The 18810-nt window shown below is 37.3% G+C and overlaps 1 protein-coding gene across 4 annotated transcripts in view; it reads right to left on the minus strand.

The window, feature by feature from the left end:
* Positions 1-7303: 7303 nt before the first annotated feature.
* BBS9 (Bardet-Biedl syndrome 9) overlaps positions 7304-18810 on the minus strand; it is a 313837-nt gene continuing 302330 nt past the window's right edge. For all 4 annotated transcript variants that reach the window (XM_074900814.1, XM_074900816.1, XM_074900813.1 and 1 more), the window contains one exon: positions 7304-7997. In XM_074900814.1, the coding sequence (XP_074756915.1) occupies positions 7988-7997 (10 nt within the window). In that variant the 3' untranslated portion in view covers positions 7304-7987. The remainder of the gene's footprint in view (positions 7998-18810) is intronic.

The raw sequence follows: 18810 nt of genomic DNA on the forward strand, positions 1-18810 counted from the left end.
GCTCACCAGGCTTAGCAATTAGGTCCTCTCTCAGCATGCTGTAAACTGGAAGCCAAAAATCAGTGGCCAGGTTTGAAAAAGTTGATCTTAATGAGAAGTAAGAAAGGTTAAATGTACGAACTCTGTTACTCATTGGGATTTATTTGCTCAGTTCTAATTTTAACTTTGGTTAGCCCCATAAAAGGTATCACATCACCGTCTGGGTAGCTGTCGTACAAAAAACAATGCAGCTACCAACTTTCCTCCATTGGATGACATACTTGGGCAGTAGCCCTTTAAAAAAAGCTTCAACTTCTTTAGAGCACATTTGGTTTTCCATTCATTATTTTCCTGATTCTGAAAGCAATGTTATTCATCCAAGAGAAGAATAGCTACATTGTATTTCAATGGTTTGACCAAAAGACTCGTTTTGCTGAAAGTTTTCCTTCTTTCAGGATTTTAAAACACATCTACGAAGTGGCTGCTGGGCAAAATCATCAATTTATGGTCAATGAGATCTGGTAGGAAGAAAAGAAGCAAAAAGGAAAAGAAATGAATGACATGTTTGCAAGAGTGACTGCTATGTACAAAAATGTGGATGACAAGAAGGACTAAAAGCAAAGGAAGGACTCCTCTTCCCATGAGATGAGTTAATGAATGCTGAATGTGGAAAGACTTTGTTAAAAGAAAAAAAAAAAGACAAAAAATAGAAAAATTAAATAAATTCTTAATACACTAAGTGTGTACCATCCACACTCTATAACCACTTACACATTCACAACTCTCTTCCACCTTTTCTTTGCCAAGCTCAGCTGTAGAAGGTATATAGAAGACCACCCTTTACCTTCTCCAGTCTTTCTTGCCTGAAGTGGGGAAGTATCTTCCTCTGCTCGGACTTTGCTTTCCTGGGACTCTTGATCTCTTGATTCGCAGTAGCATGGGACAACAATGGTAAGTCATTAGCATTTCTGAAAGGCCAGTCATATTGTCCATATTCTTCTTTGGTTGTTTGGCCACAAAACCACTCATTTTCAGTCTTCTTTTAATGATGTCAAGCTGGTTGTTACCACCGCATCTAGCCCTGCTGCCTCACCACCAAACACAAATGTACTAATCCTGGGGGCACAGTATTACCCAGGTAAGGCAGGATTCCTCTTCTCAGGAGAATACATTACACAGTGGCAGCTGACATAGGAGCTTTAGGACACGATCCTGCTGGGAATCCAGCTCCTTGGGTCTCCTCTTCCTCCTCCCAGGCCTTCCAGTCACTGCTAAAAGGGGAAAATCCTTACAGCTGCAATACTGGTGCCCAGAGCAATGGGCAATAGAGTACCCTCAAGAGAACCCTGAAGTCTGCAAAGCAGCTGTCCAGTGTCATGATGAAAGATACGTGTTACCATGAAATATCTAGTTAATGCTGGAATATGACACTCAAATATGCTGTCAAGAGAAACTTTGTTTCTACTGGATCAGAAGCAATGGCACCATGTTAACCAAGATGTATTCTCATCAGTTCCTAGTTACAGTCACTGCTCAAGCAGAAGGAAGACACTACACATCCAGACAGCTGGAAAAGCAGTTCTTGTTATATATGTAGCAACTTGACTGTTCTCCAGTATTTATGGATCCCAACTGCCTCCACTTCATTATACCATCAGGAGAAGAAAAAGTACAATAATCCCCTTTATGTCTCTTGTAATTGAATCCAACCATGATTATAATATATTGTGGGCACTTGAAGTAACCATTAATTATTGAATGCTTGCTTCATAATGAATTGGAATATCATCTGTTATAGAACAACTTCTTCATATATTCTCTAACACTTCCAAGATGCTGTGGAACTGGCCTATCCTTTAAAATGAATAGAGTAATAAAATCAATACAATAAAAACTAATTTATTTCCCAAACGCACTGTAGACTTTGTGATATGGTCTCATCAGATTTAGCAAAGTAAGGAGAACTGGTCCAAGCCATCCTTGGATGAAAACCTTTGTTGTTTCCTAAGGTCATCTAAGAATAGCACCTATGCTACATTCATTAACAATGATAAAATGTCTCAGTAAAATGAGAGGAGACTGGAGGTGCCAATTTTTTGAAGAGTACATGAAATTCAGGAAATAGTAATAATAACAACAACATCAATTTAGAGAAACCATGGTAACTTTTTAAAAGATAGAGGGCCAAGCTTTCTGTGGATCAAATGCCAAATTAAGTAAATGCATTCTTCTTAATAGAACGTGTCCTGGAAATACTTCCCACCCATACTCTCTCGTCTGGGGAGCAAAAGGGGAGCATGCTGTTCATTGCTTGATTTCCTAAACTATTTAATAGTGCTGCTTTAGTTGTTGAAAAGCTGCTATACATCATCCTGAGAGTGACTTCATCTCACAAGTGGCTGATGTAACATGTATAAGATGCTCTGGGGGTTTTATTTTGCAAGGGCCTATTTCACATGCAGCATCACTCTCTACAGAGAAGCAGCCACTTCTGGGGTAGAATGCAGCAGCTATTTAATTAATACTGACTAGTTAACCCTCATGCATATTGTATTTTGGGAATAGTATCTTTTGGAGCGACCTTCATCATTCACTACATCATCTAGCTAGGAGTTAAAGGTTGCTTATATGTCATCTTATTATGACATGTAGCCTCCAGTAGAAGAGTATGGATGCTCTCCTGTCAAAATCAATGGTAAAATACTTCAGTTAAATTCAATGAAAGTAGATTTGGGCCTCTAATCAAGTTACAGTAATGACTCAGGATGACTGACCTCCCTTAAAGATTTCTGATCAGGCAACAGCTTACATAATTGGAACAGCTTTTATCTTGTTTCTGCAGCTGAATACGCTGTCAGTCAGCACCCAGCTGGAGCTGTGGTAGAGGGTGAGCAATGATCTGCAATGATCATTCCCACTTAGGAAGCACTCTAAGTCTATTCTGCTTATAAAGATCAATCAAAATACCTTATCAAACACTGTTATCATTTTGCTCTGGATTTTTTACTAGTTTTGCCAAAAATAACTTCCAAAGAAAGTATTTTTTATGACGAGAGTGTAGTGTTAAAGTGGTGCTAGCAAACAAGTGAATAATACAATATGCTCAGGCTATATCAAATAGAAAATACTCCCATTAGAGCTAACATCAATTTACATGTTATAGCCTGAGGGTGTGGATCTTTTCCAAGGGCTCCTGGTTACTTTAGTGGGTTTTTTTCCTTCTATAAAAACATGATATTGCTCAATCCTTTCATTAAAGAATGAGGATGGATACTGAAATATTCAATACAGCAGGTTCATCTGCAAGCACGGATGCCTCATACACACATAGTAAATCTAAGCACCTGACAGTGCATGCAAAGGAAACATCAACCTATGATGAGTGCATATGAAAATATAATGGTATTTCACACCCTTTCCTGCCTTCAACAATATGAAACTCTTGGAAAATACCACAGTATTTTAAAATTACAATTATACTTACTTAAATGTGCTTGCATGCTGCATTTGTTTGTACTCCCTGCTATAGCAGATGTAAAGACACAGCAATCAGGACACGTTGTCAGAGAACACCATGTCAAATCAATTAGCTGGGTTATGCTTCCATCCCATGATTAACCAAAAATACCTGCTATATATTTAAGGCTAACAAAAGGGCTAGGTGTCTCTGCCGTGATCTGCTGGTCTTCTGGCTAAAGCATATTTCCCCAAATGAGCAGCTTCTATACAACAAACAGCTAGCTATCTTGCAAAGAGGACAGAAATCATAATTCCTGATACTACTGACCATGGTAAGAATTTACAAGACAGGAGATGGACAAGTAGAGAGACGTTTCAGACTTTAAACCAAGCAATGTTTTTCAGTCTTTATATAAATATCAAACTTGTGTTGAACTTGGCCCACTGGAATATCAGAATAAGTTCTCATAGAAACAGTGCATTTAAAAACACTTTTGGGTCACTTTTGCTAATTACAAGCCCATCCCTATAGAAACCAGTGCCTCGGCCTCCCACTTGCTTCATTCAACAGGACCAGAGGCCATTCTGTCCTCTCAAGAGGATCAAGACTCAATGGACCAAAGGAAAGCTATGCCAACTTTACCTTTGAGCTGCAAAGGAACTAAGTCACCTGCAAACAGATACGAAGATACCACATAAATACTAGGAGGAACCTTATGCTACAAGGGAGCAAATTAACAAAACAGCATGATGAGAAGGGGTGACAACAAACAAGGCTATGGGAAACTCAAGGTTAACGTCAAATAAAGAAGAGATACAGAAGCTTGGTTTCAGGAGTAGATCATATATTTTACAGCACCTTTGCATCAGTTTTTTTAATAGATTATTTATAAACAGGATATTCTGATAAGAAGGAAGGATACTTATTCAATATGATGCATAACCTGTAGTTTTTTTATGCTGGAAGGACTTCACATAGAAATACAATCTCTGCTCAGCAAATTTTGGTTTATGGCAGTAAATTACTCTTTATAAGCAATACAAGAATACTGAAACTTATCTCTAATGTTCACTGTACAGTAAATGCTGAAGAAGAGAAAAAGACAAGACATTATAAAGCAAAACCCAGCCCCTGAAAAGTAATGTTGTTTTTCTGTGTCACAGTTTAACAATAGTTGGACAGAAGAATCAATCTGGGGATGGAAACCACAGTCCTGGTTTGAACTCAGCATTATGTTCAAAGCCCAAAAGATCAGCAGAGCCCAGACCTCCAGATTTTGGTCATCAGAATAGTAATTGTTTTAATCTGTTTTTCTAAATTTCAACAGCACAAAACCAAACCAAAACAAAAGACCTTGGATAATAACATTTAGAAAATAAACTCTACCAAGAAAATAAACTCCAGAAGTATTTACCTGCTTAACAACAAAAAAGCACTATGTATTTTACGTTAAGACTTATTTTAGAAAATGCATTTCAAAGTGCTACAGCACAAATATAATAAAGTTGTCATGACTCTCAGTATGATTTTCAAAATGTCACAAAATTCCTTTTAGATATATGTATACAAAATTAATTTCAATAAAATGATTATTTAAAGTTCATTTTTATCTGTGAGCCACCTAAACATATAAAATTCTCTTTGAATAGCTAAATGTGCACACAGGCTGCATATTTAGGCTGACCAGAGCAGCTGACCAGGCATTACTCTAAAACCCTGTTCAGAATAGTCTGATTGGCCAGTAATGTCTGTCTTGGCCCCAGAAACATCACTGATGAGAACCAAACATTTGGTTCTCCCGAACTATCAATGTTTCCTTAGATTTTTTAGCTGGCCAACTCTCTAACTTCAAAACTTCCTTTAATTGGCCTTTTTTTTTTTTTTTTTTTCCCCAGCCAAAAAGAACTTTCTTAAAAATTCAAACTACATTTGAGAACTGCTAAGAATTACTTTACAATATTTCCTCTTAGCCTGCTGCTTAAATTACTACATTTCAATTACTTCCTTCCTCTGAATTAGATGGACTATTTGGCATTGGGGGAAAATAAGTAATTTTTACTCAATGCCACTTTTAAATCCTGATGATACTATCAAATACTGCAATTTAGTGCAATATACAAAGAGGTCATACATTACTACTACAGACAGTTCTACCTTTTCTTTTTCCCCTCTTTATTACCAGTATATTTTCCCCTTTCTGTAAAACTATTCTCATGAGACCTCATTTTACAAAGCATGGAGCAGAAAAGGCAAATAAGAGTGTTTCTGAGTCTCACATCTTAAAATGACAGAAAATAACTTAAATAAGAGTGGATGATATAATTGACCTGAGTGCCTACTTGTTGTTTTCTCTAAACTCCCAGTGAAGCCAGGCAGCTCAGCACTGGGATCACATTCAATAATGGTAATTATGACAGAGTAATATATTTCACAGAACTCTCATAGTAGTGTGCTTTCCAGCTATATTATATGCCTATAGCTTAGGATTCTTTGGTCCAGGATTCTACACCATTAAGGTCTGGGCTTTCAGTAATAACTGGGGTTGATTTTTCTAGATTACTTACAGCCACTGACAAGAGGACAAAAGAAGATTTGAGATCTATAGTTAAAGTTTAAGCCTAATAGCTACAGTAATTGATTAGTTCTTCATGGATTTTCTTTGGTCATTGAGGTGTGTACAGAAACTACAGGAGATTATTTTATTGTGTAATTTTGCAGCGCAGCAGGGTACATTGACAATAGGTTGGATACCACCCTCCTGACAGAAAACCACGGGGGAGGGATCAGAGTGAAGACAAGTCAGCCAACAGAATCACTCCATAACAAGCAGGGGGTAGGATTTTTCCTTCCTGGGAAAGAAGCAAGATTTCTGGCCTCACAACTTGCAGATATCTGAGGTCTCCTTGGGGACAGAGTAATTTTTATTGGGAGTTGCTGCCCACTTCAGTCCTAGAGGTATCAGAAGCCTTACCCAGATCCCTGGCCACTTAGCTCTATTTAATCATTAAGATGTTGAAAAAGGCTCCATGAAACACGGTTATATCATGTTTACTGAGACAGAGTAGGACCAGAGGGTTAAGCAGCAGATGCACAAGTACTGCAAAGCTGGTTTTGTTTTGGGCATGGATGCAAAGAGGTTGAAAGTAGATATGAAGATGATGAAGATTGATGGCTTAAAACATCCTGAAAAAATTTTGTCTTTTTATCCACAGAGCAAGCTAGCACAGACCACAGCAACTCTTACAACCCCTACAGAAACAGCACAAAAGTGAGTTGGAGGGACCTCTTCTACAGCTAGAATGGGAGTCGGTGAACACCTGTTGAGGAAACCAGCCAATGAGCGTGAGATGCGGAGATTACTCATGCAATTGCATCCACCAGAAGAGACTAGCAGTGCTTTTTGTATCTGCCATCCAAAAGACTCCAACTTGTGTTTTGGTACAAACCAGCCAGAGCCAGGAGAGGCCTTGTTCAAATGCTTGTTTTTACCCTTAACCCTGGTCTCAGTTTTCAGTTCCAAGCATCTTTTATTGATATCTCAACTCACTCTCAGGAATCCAGACACGAGGCTGATGCTTCCAAACCGAGGCCAAGGTCCTCTCAAAGGTCATCTCAGTTGTTGCGTGTTGCATTTCGGGGACCTTGCACAAACCTGACTTTCAGAAGGTGAATACTCAACACTTTCTAAAAACTCAACCTCTGGTTGAGCACTTTCTAAAAACTCAACCCAATTAGATTAATAAAAATTAAGGCACTCAGAAATTACTAGTTACTTTTGAAAATCTTACCCATAACTAGAACAGACTGATTGACAGGAAAACCAGAAATCACAGGTAATCACAAAAAGATCCATGTGTTGCTATATTCAAGGTACTTACAGTGTAAACTTTATTCACATTCATAATGACATAGTTAATGGCAAAAGGGTTTGCCCTTTATGTCCAGTAACCATATTTTACTCTATATCTCTAGAGAGCAGGAGTCTGTATAAGCAATGTGAGAGAGAAAAAAAAGTTGATGGATTACAAGTTCTTCTTTTGGTGATGAATTCAGCTGTCTGGAATCGTGAATGTTAGTACAGGAGGAAACAAGATAGTTATCTTTTGTCAAAACTGTGATATAACAAATGTTAAAATAATCTCAAAGGGAGGTACAGTTCAGAATATCTTTTAAAAAACCCATAAAACATATCCTGAAACAAAGGTTGCTTTTAACTATGTGTAAACAGTCTTTGATCAATCAACTGAATCCTTAGAAAGGGCTGATATATCACAAAACATAACACAACACCCCTACCATGTTTGGGTAAGTGCTTAAACTTTGCTCACAGAAAGGATGCTAGTAGTTGGCAGGGAGACCCTACCAAAATGATTAGAATGGAGCTTTTTTGTACAAATTAGCACAGTCCTCTGCTTCTGGAAGCGGGAATCAGTACAGAGTAAAATGGATTGGTACTGCTGCATTATAATGACGTTTGACATCAGATAGAAATTCCTCCTGAGGGTTTTCTTCCGATTTCACGGCTTTTCTGCTTCCTCTGCTGCATCCTCAGACAAACCTATAAAGCAGAAAGGAGATGCTTAAAAATTCAGTGTACTTGGCAACTACATGTACTATATTGTTGATTGCATCAGCTTCTAAAAGCCTTGGGTATAGCTGGAGGAAACAATTTATTACATGCAAAACAGCATAAAAATGCATAACTTGCAAATGCAAGTACTTGCAAGTTTAGAAAATATAAAAAATTAAGGCAATAAGGGAAATTTCACATCAGCTCTTTTATGCATGTGATGGATGACACAGTCTGTGTTATAAAATCATGGACTATTTTTACATCAGCAAAAAATGACAGAGAACAACTGGGCATATAATCTGAGACACCATTACTCCAATCTACTCGCATTTTGTCTGCCCCTTTTCCTAGGTAGAACTGGCAACACAAATTGCAAAACAACAGAAAACTAGGCTCCATAAATTCATTAACTTTTTTTTTTTTTTTTAATAGAAGAGTAACACTTTGGGTAAGGGGAAAATAGCAAAACCCCTATATTGAGGATAACTTCTGCCTTAAACCAAGAGCATGAGTTTCCCATTTTCAAATATCGGTTCAAGAGATGAATCCATCTTGGATCAGATATTAATCTTTGCAATAATTAACCTGACAGAATTGGAAAAGTGGGTAGAAACTCATAAAAACTTACTTGGAATATCTAGGGAGAAAAAGAACAGCAGATAATCACACAAATTGGTATATGCACATACTTGCATGACTGTAATTCAATGTGATTATTTAACACAGCAGTTTCTTACATGTCCACTATTAGTTTAAATTGAAAATGATTTAACTCAAATCCTTTTCTAATTAATGTAAAGCAATCCAAAACAAATTGGCACCATCTCCAAATGGTATACAAATAATAATAAAAGCAACACACAGATTTAATGGGTTGTGGAGGTTTTTTGGGTTTTGTTTTCCCCTCTTATGAACCATCTCTGAAGAAGGCTGAAGTCCCCCCACGTCCAGTGAAGTGAAATGATCCAGAAGGTCAGCAAAATAAAATTTGAGCATGCATGTCTTCTAAACCCAAGCCAGCAGTTGCCTGTAAGCCCAACTACCTTCACAATCATGTTCACACAGAATTAGCACCAACAATCGACATCATTTTAAAAGAATATGTTTTAATTTAGATCTGTGCAATTCCATGTGAGCAAAATCATCTAGATTTCTTTTTTTACCTTACACTACTGATGCTTTTTGGTGCTTGGGGATTTCAGTATTTACAGTGGTTTTCATGGCTGATGGTACCAAACTAAACAAATTTTATCTCAAGCCTTGAGACTGAAGGAAAGCATCAGCGAAGCCAACAGAGCAGATCAAGGATAAGATTGCCAAGATACAAGAGACTAAAGCAGTAAAACTTCAGCAACAGCTGGAAGCCCAAGGCCCCTAAGGGGATAAGAAGTTCCCCTTACTGAAGCTTCTACTTTTTTTTTTTGTTGTTGTTTTTAAGGACAATTAAAAATACCGTGTTAAGAGCTGACTTGAGTTTACAAAGGTCAGCCCTCGAATGGTAGTTCTTTTGTTCAAAACTCTTATCACACAGCACATGCTGGGATGCCAAAGGGACCAGCAGCAGGTCCCATCTTGTTTCATTAATGATCAAGGGGGAGGAGGTAGGTAGCACAATAATGAAATATGAGGATTATAAGAAACCAAGATGAGCTACAAATGCTGGAGAGGAGAAAGAAATATTGCTCTAGGACTAAGAGATTAACAAGGCTGAGAGAAGATAAAAGGAGATACCACTTGAAATACATCATGGAAATAACAATCTTAAACACAGATACTTGCTGAGGAAAGCCCTGCAGAAGCAGCACAGTGGAAAAAACTGTTAAAGACATGCATCTGCCGTGAAATACCCCAGGTAGGTCAATGCAGTTTAGAAGCCACTGCAGAGCTCACAGTTAATACTGTTCTTGAGTACATAGCTTTGTTGAGATCACATTTGGAGCTGTTAACAGCTCTGTATTACACAGAAAGATACTGGAGAATATGTTACTTTCACACCATAATCAAGGAAAAGAGCTTTCAAGAATTATGAAACTGGTTTCTGCACATTCTTATAAAAGGTGGACATGCACATAGTTTGGATGAGAAAAGGTGGTATGATTATGGTCAGCTCTTTGTACCTGAAGAGAATAGCTGCAGATTTATGAGACTAAGAGGCACTTACTACATCAGTACAGCCTGCTACATTGCACACCTAAGGCATGTGACAGTGACACTGCACAGTGTCCAGCACAGGTTCATTTGAGGACTCACTAGAGGACTTCTAAGAAGCATAACAGCACAGAAATTAAGGAAGGGAAGCTTACAAAAATAAAGGGGGAAAAAAATCTTCATTAAAAGGCTTTTAATATCCCCATGCATCTCTTCCTTTATTAGGTAGAAAACAAAACATGTTAAAAATTAAAATGTAATTATAAAATTATAATGCAAAAAAATTATTTGAGCCATAAAATAGTGCCCAAGATACTGCTTTCAAAACCTGTTATTCCATGACATTGACTTCTTGCAAATAATCCTTGTGTCTTATTTCTACAAATTGCCATGCCAGAATGGGCAATATGAATGGTTACTTTCAAGCTCATGAAACACAGTAGATCCACTAAACATAATGCATTAGCTGTAATTATGGGCTGGCAGAACTGAAGTAATATAGCAGGGTTTACCTCAGTTTCACACAACTTTGCCCGACAGCTCTATACATGGCTATAGGGAACCTGGAATACTTCTGCATGGATCAAAGAACTACCACATGAGTAAACTGTGGGAGAAGTGAGCTGACAGGTGAGGTACAGACTGCAAGTATTTTTATTGTGTAACTCCAAAATGGGCTGCAGTATGTAAACACGGCTTGCTATAATCAGCCTTCCCCCCTCTACCCCATATTTTTTCAACATGCAATACTTATTAGTTGTCTAGGACAACAACATAAATTTCACATTGATCTAACTGGCACATGCTATATCATAGTAGGGGAGATGATTAACATCAGAGAGGTTTATCATCAGTATATTCTGACAAGCTTGGGCACATCCTAAGAAATACAGGGTGTAAAATTAAAAAGTCTATAGATTAAGGCTCCTTTATCTCACTTCACCAGGTCAAAAAGCTTCCTTCCATCTTCATATTCCCCATTATGAAGTTCTCAATGTTTCATTTTATAGATCATCCAAAAATCCTATCAGAATAATACTGGTCTGAGCACACATATGGACAATTGTGTATTAAAAGATTTATATCTCTATTTAACAACACAGTTAAGAACTGGGAAGCTGCCTTTGGAAAAAATCATGGTAAATTTTAACTCCCCTCCAGTAGGCAACCCCACGAGTTTTTGGGGGTACGTTTTCAAAACAGAGTTAAATATATGATTAAATTAATATCCTGATTAGTAACATGAAATTGTGTATATCTGAGGTCAAAACCAGATTCCAACTTCAGTCACTTAAATCCCTCGAACTGTACTGTTCATTTGTCAGTCAGAGCACATTAGCACCCTAATGAACGCAGTTTCTATAAACAAAGACACAGAATACCTCAGTCCTGATAATTTGCCTCTTGAAAAACATGACTTAATGCATACATATAGTCACAGAAAGCTCATTTGTAGATCAAAATGTATTTCTGAGTCTTGAAAACTGAAAGTTCAAAGAAAAGCAGTTACAGTGACAGAAGCACCAAAGACAGCTAAAAAACCCCAACTTTCCTGGAATTATTATTCATGCAGCTAGAGAAAAAAAAAAAAAAAAGAAAAAAAAAAAAGGAGGGATGACATTTGAGCATGGTGGCAGAAGGGAGGAGGGGAGGGGAAAGGATCATTTTCTGTAGTCATAAATTGTTCATACTGAGCATCGTGGTGTAACATTTTAATATGTTCAGGTTAAACAATTAGGCAATGGAAGAAACTACCCAGGGAGGTGGCCGAGTCAAGGTTTGCAAAGACAGGGTAGATGAAATCCTAGTGGGGATTAGTGAAGAGGAAGATACACAGGCTTTGAACTGGATGACCTAAAGGATCTTCTCCAATCCTATCATTTATGCTGCTATGATTCATCCTAAGGAGAACATTTTGGACTCTTATGAATTACTGGCTGAGTTTCCTGGATACTATTGTACATTAGTCTACTCTGAAGCATGCATAAAACTAAGTCAAAGTTGGCTTTGAAGTGTTTGATCTACAGTATTCGACACTTCCCAGTCTCTTTTTCATACAGTGACTCAGAGAAAGGGCTGTTATAACAAGACAACAACAGTTATTTTGAGTTCAGATTAAGTTAGAGAAGGGAGGCACCACTTTCTTCAGCTGTGCCCACCTAAAAGAAAAGAGGAAAAAAAACCCCATCTCATGGCCTGATGGTTAATACTGCTATTTCTAGACCTGACATAAAACAGCCTTAGAACAAACTACAACTTTAAAATAACTGTTTTTCATAAAATTTTGGATCCGAAACTAAATGTTCCAAATGACCAAAGTTAATAATTCTTTTTGCTTTTTTGTTAACAACAAAAGATGACACATTTTTCCCAGCACCTCCAAGTCACGTTTCTGAAAATCATGGTGATTTTCAATTTAAGAACTACATGTACTCACTGCTAATAATTTTCATTATCATTACAACCTGCTTGAGAAAATATATACAGCTTCCTTTTTCTTAGCATATAATCTTTATTCCATGGACACAATCCAAATGGTTTCTCAGAATGTTTAAGAAAGTAACAATATCTTTCTTATCCCAAGCAAACTGACACAGTTTAACTTGGAGTGCGAAAAGGATTAGTGTAAAATCATCGATTCTAATGCAGTGCAGAAGATTGATCATCATGACAGACAAACTACAAACTTTCCTACACTGCTTTAACTGGAAGAACTGGACTTGATCAGTATTCTATATCACTTTTTCGAGAATAATAAACAGAGTGAGCCTTACCATTGCCTCCCAAGTCACCAGTGAGTCACTGATGACTGCATACATAATTTTAAAATGATCAGAGCTTTGTATCTGAGAGGGGAATGATGGCAGCCGAATGAGTGGGAAGCATGGACTGACTCATTTATTAAAGAATTGTGTTAATCAAATAAATTTGCTTTTCATTTAGGAAGTAGTGTAACTGATAGCAAGGACTTCATTCAGTGAACTTTTCTTTGTCCTAAGGGACCATATACATCACAGGATGGATAATGTGAAACAACAGTTTCCATCACTCACTCTTAAATATACCCCCTACTAACTGCAACTAACATGACAAGTCCAACCTATATGAAGCTATCAATAGCTGAGTTTCTAAACTGCCACAAAATAGCAGGGGTAGAAGGGGCAGCTCTTACCTTAGGGATAGCAGGTTCTATTCCCACAAAACTTATAAAACCTTGCTAAAAATCTTCCTCAATTCTGACTTAATAGGGACATGTAATAGAAGTGTCACACAAAGGAGGTAACAAGGAGATCATAATGACAAATGTAAAATTTACCAAGTGTCCACTTTTTCTTTTTTTTTTTTTTTTTAATTACCTTTTAAATACCTTACAAGTTCTTGTACATTCATGCCCCTAAGCAGTAGCCCTCAGCGGAGACTCTGCAGACTTGGGCTTGTGGCAATTCAGGCCAACTGTGAAAATGGGACATGTTAGGAAAAGTTACAATGTCCCTTCCAAGGCAATTTGTTTTGTTTTGTTTCTCTCTTTTCCAAAGCACAGCAAGTAAATATTCCTATCATTTAATTTTATCGTGACAGTTAATAACTTATGCTGGGCTTGTTTTGTATAATACTGTTGTCTTCAACCTTCATTACATTATATGCTGTGCACACACACACAAGTACCCATAAGCATCCCTAGTGCAAAATTTTCTGTTGAGAACCCCAACACCTAAAAAGTATTAGAGCTGCCACCAATGGGTCCAAGGAATGAACAAGTACACTGAATTACTGCCCGTCTGTTTTGGGTAAGGGAAGGAGATGTGCACCAGTTCACAGTTCCTGGGATTATCAAGTACTCGAGCTGTAAATGATAGAGTTCAGAGCCATACATTTATCATGTTGCAAAGTTTCTATGCTTTCTTTAGGTCTGTCTTCTGCTACACATTTGGAAAATGCGTAAGACATGTGAACTGTTTCTAATATAAAGTTACCAAATTTGAACATCAGTTTAAACATCCAGTGACATGACCAAAAATTCCCAAGGCACGCAGCTGATTCTTCTAATGACTCTGGTCACACACACACGTATATATACACACACACATCCACATACACACTGCTGGAATGAACACGTTCTGTAAGAAACAAGGAGCTGCCAAAGCACCAAATCTAGCTTACATTTATAGATATCAAGGAAAGAAAAACGAATGGGATGCTGGTTAGTTTGAAGCAATGAAGAGATCTGTAAGCAGCACTCTAATAACAGTATCTTAAGCTCCATTCAGCAACCAAAAGAAAAAAATCCAAAAATCATTACAGAGCAATTGAATATGCTTGCAGGAAGTCAAGCTGCTTAAAAAGCAGTTACCTATCTGAAATGAAGTAATTGATCATTACTGTGGGAAGTTTGATTTCAATGAAGCCAAAATTTTGGATGAAAAATGCCTATTTTCTGCAGATACCCACCTATCAAATCCTGGACATTTTTCTAGGAAAGCTTACAAATTTTTTGAGAAATGGTTGTTTTCATTTAGAGATGATCAGGAGAAGTCACAAATGACATATTTCAGCTGGAAGAGGTATTTCTTGCCAGGAAGCAAATCCCTAAAAATGAGTTTGTTTTTCAGTGGCCAAACCTCCCTACTTTCTAATTAGCTATCAGCCTTTGTTAGGGCGGGGAATTAATTCAGTAGCTTCTAAAGCAAATACTCACAATAGAAATCTAAAATTTACTAATTATGGCTACACATATGTCAATGTTTCAATTTATTCTTCGTCATGCTTATATCTTCCCATTCAGTGCAGCCCAAAATCCTATTAAGCTTTTCAGAAATGTTGGCTCTTTAATAAATTGCTGTCAGAAAAAAAAAAATATACTTGGACCATGTACACTGAGATTAGACAGATTATAACATATTAAAAACAGGGTCTTTTTTGTCCAGATGTAACTCTGCTTTTTCCTGGGGAGAAGTAATGCCATAGTAATCAGTTTTTTGCCTGCTTGATTCGTTGTGCTGTCTTGTTGACTTCCCAGACAGACAGACCAGCCAGCTGACTGTTAACAAATCCTTTATCTTCCCAGACAAGCGATCACCATGACAGATAGGCAAAACTCCAGGGGTAGGTTAGCTTTAGGGCAAGATTTTCCACCATTTTCATATGAATGGCAGCGAATCCTACTCCTGGAGACAGCCACCCAGTGTCTGCCTGCAGGAAGATCTAAGATCCTTCACGGATAGGAGATATATATTACAGTCAATTTCTACTCCTATAGGTTGGCTGCAGCTCATAATTGACATCTGAAGACCTACAACCTCCCTGTTAGGATAACTTCAAACATTCCACATCTACCTAGGTAACTTTAGCTAATACCGAGCAAACTTTTCAGCTGAGATGATCTTCCTTACAAAATTGCAAATGCAGGTCAAACAAACCATTGGTCAAATTTCTGCATAATATGTCAGATCAATTCGGCTAAAAAAGTAAATAAATATAGCAAATTTTATTTTGAAAAAATATTTTCAAAATAGTTTGAATTTTCATTTCACACTGAAGTATTGCAAATAAACTTGTTGAATATAAAAAAAAAAGTTAGCAGATGCAGAGTCTAAGTGAAATAATTTATTTAAAAAGAAAATTAAAAACCTGAATCAATCATTGAAGGTTGCCCCAAAATAACAAATTTTCTTATTTTTTTGCTTCAAGTCAGAAACTTAAAAACCCCCAGTTATTCACAGAGGTCTACTCTTGTTAGTGTATACCTGTATCTTAAGTCAAAAATAATGCAGTTATCCTTTTAATATGCATGATATAATTGTCAGAAAGAAACTTTCAACAAATTTAGCTACAGTATGTACATGCAAAGTATATCCCACTTTGGATACACATGTACATGCATGTACATACAATATGCAGTTTTATCCAACACCAGCTTCAGTAAAACATAGAATAAAAACATAGAATTAGGTGTTTAGGGGGCAAAAAACCACCTTTCTATGAATAATGAGTCTGATAGAGACTTGCATTTAGGACCTGTGCTGCTGTTCTTGTGCAAGTTTAACTTGTACAGCCACAAAAAAAACTTAGTTCCTTCTTACCCAAACATCAGTTTCTCCAGTATTTCCAACATTTTCTTTATAGCCTATGGTACACATAAGCCCATGGCTTCTCAGTACCAGGAAGACACAACAAAATAGAAGAAATTCCAAAAGGAACAGCCTAAATAATTGTGAGATTTTTTTGAAAACAGAAAAGAGGAGAGGGAGAGAAATAAAATAGCTAAAGGCAAAGCAACATTAGGGATTGTTTAGTGCAATGAAGAGATATAAAAGAGGATCAAGAAGATGAAGTCAAGGAAAGGAATATTCAAGTTTGCTTTAATGCCATGGGAATGCCATTAGTTTCCAAGGAAAGTGGTGGCAGCCACATGGCTTATGACATTTACCAATTAGTAGTACAATGAAGACAACAACCTGGTGGTGTCAAGGAGATGGTCCATCTGATATAACAAGAGTTTTCCATTTCTAACTCCTATTATCATACAACAGATCTGAGGTGCTACAAATTCCTAAGTGTTTTGTAATATTCACAGAAACATCAGCTTTTGCTTACCATCAAGTATTCAGCAACTGAATACTCTTCAGTATGTTGCTCCTTTTAACAGTGGAACATTACAGTGTAAATGATAAAATCATATTCAAGATTTCCATGGATTCTTCTGGAAATAACATACAACAGGATTTTACCATTTGATGTCATTTTTCCTTTGGAGTCTTGTGGGAAAAAGACATTGGTAGAGAGGCAGGTTTGAGGAAAAATGTGTTTAAAAAAAAATCAAAGGAAAAATAATACTTTTGTGTAATACTTTCCAATCTTGAATTTCACACATTCCTTTTAAACTACAGTATATGAGAAAAATGCTTTAAGAGTTTTTTTTCCAAATGCAATCTTTTGATAAGTCTCAGCATTGGCTTAAAAGCACAAGAATAAAATTAAAAGAGCCTGTATTAAAGTAACAGATGAAATTTCTTCTAAATGGACATTAACTCCTTTCTCTTGCTCATCAAAAATCTGTATCTGTTTTGTTTTGTCAGGGGTTTTTGTGGGGGTGTCCCATCTCCCCCTGCTAAAATCTTATCTTTGCAAATGCAAAGGATGATTTCTGGGAGGTAGAAGGGTAATGTAATAGCAAAGAGTATTTTTTTTTCTGATATGTATTCTAAACTGTCCTAATATGTCACTATAACAAAGACCTGCAATGCAACAATTCTCCTTATTTCCACTGGTACCAGTCCTGTCTCATACAGATGGAAGTAGAGTTACCCCCTGCTACACCCCTGGATATTTCGAGGCTTATCTTGGCCATAGTATCTATGATGGCAATATCAGTACTCACAAGAAAAATTGCAAAGCTACTCAGATTTGATGATCCAATTAAGGATTCCTTAAGGCTCAAATCTGTGCGTTTCTGAATGATGACTAGAAATTTCTGGGCCTTCCAACCTCACACCAAAATCAGCAGAACCAGGAGGAGGGCAACACTTTACGGGACTAAGCCTTTTAGCACCTCCATAAAGAGCAGTAGAAGCCAACATACCTGCATCTAAAGCTTGGAAAGATGAAAGTAATAGTTTTAAATGTATTACAGATATTCTCATGGGCTCAGGAAGCAATAAAAACTAAGTATGGTCAGACCGCAGGAGAACAATATAGCTTTCATAATTTTCTGCTGTGACTTTAGGGAAAACATGTTCAGCTTTTATAGACAGCCAATTGAGTATCACAAATTTTCAGGAAACGTCACTGCTATGGGATTCCCACAGCAAATGCAGGTTATGTTGAAATTACTGTTTTCTACAAGGACTTGTGCTCAAAATAAATTCACATCATGTAAATGGGTTGGTTTAATTACAGGGCAACACAACTAACAGTCCTAGGTCACAGGCTTCTCATTGCGCTGGACACTAACCATGCTAGGAAGAGCGATGATTTCATTCTGGTAGTTATGTAATGTTATGATTATTTCCTCATTGACTAATAAGGTAATTGCCTGAACAAAGCTAAGAAAGACAAACATGCTAAATCAGAAAAAAAAGCCCACAAAAGATCTAATAAGGTAATTTCCATAAAACACACACTGAAATACAGGGAGGAGGAGATCTTTTGGTTTAAATCCATCTGGCTGCCAAACACCATGCAGCTCCTTACTCACCCTCCCCCACCCCAGAGGAGAGAGGAGAGAGTTGGAGGGGTAAGCGTAAGGAGACTCACCAGTTGAGATAAAAACAATTGAATAACTGAAATAAAATTAAATTAAAATAATAATAGAAAATAAAAATGAGTAATGCACAATGTGAGTGCTCACCACTTAGTGACCAGTGCCCAGTCCGTTCCCGACTAGTGATCCCAGAGAAGAATGAATCCTGAAACCACTGTCCCAAAAACCCAAGTGGAGCTTCCTGATTAACCCTTATCGATATAGTGAACATGACGTTAGGTGATACGGACTATTCCATTGGCCAGTTTGGGTCTGTTGTTTTGGCTTTGCTCTCCCCAGCTTCTTGTGTACCTGCACACAAGCAGGACATGAGAAGCTGAAAAGTCCCTGATGCCTTAGCAACAACTAAAAAGATCAGTAAATTATCAACATTCTTCACGTATCAAATCC

Source organism: Athene noctua, chromosome 2, assembly GCF_965140245.1.
Source record: "Athene noctua chromosome 2, bAthNoc1.hap1.1, whole genome shotgun sequence".
Lineage (NCBI taxonomy): Eukaryota > Metazoa > Chordata > Aves > Strigiformes > Strigidae > Athene > Athene noctua.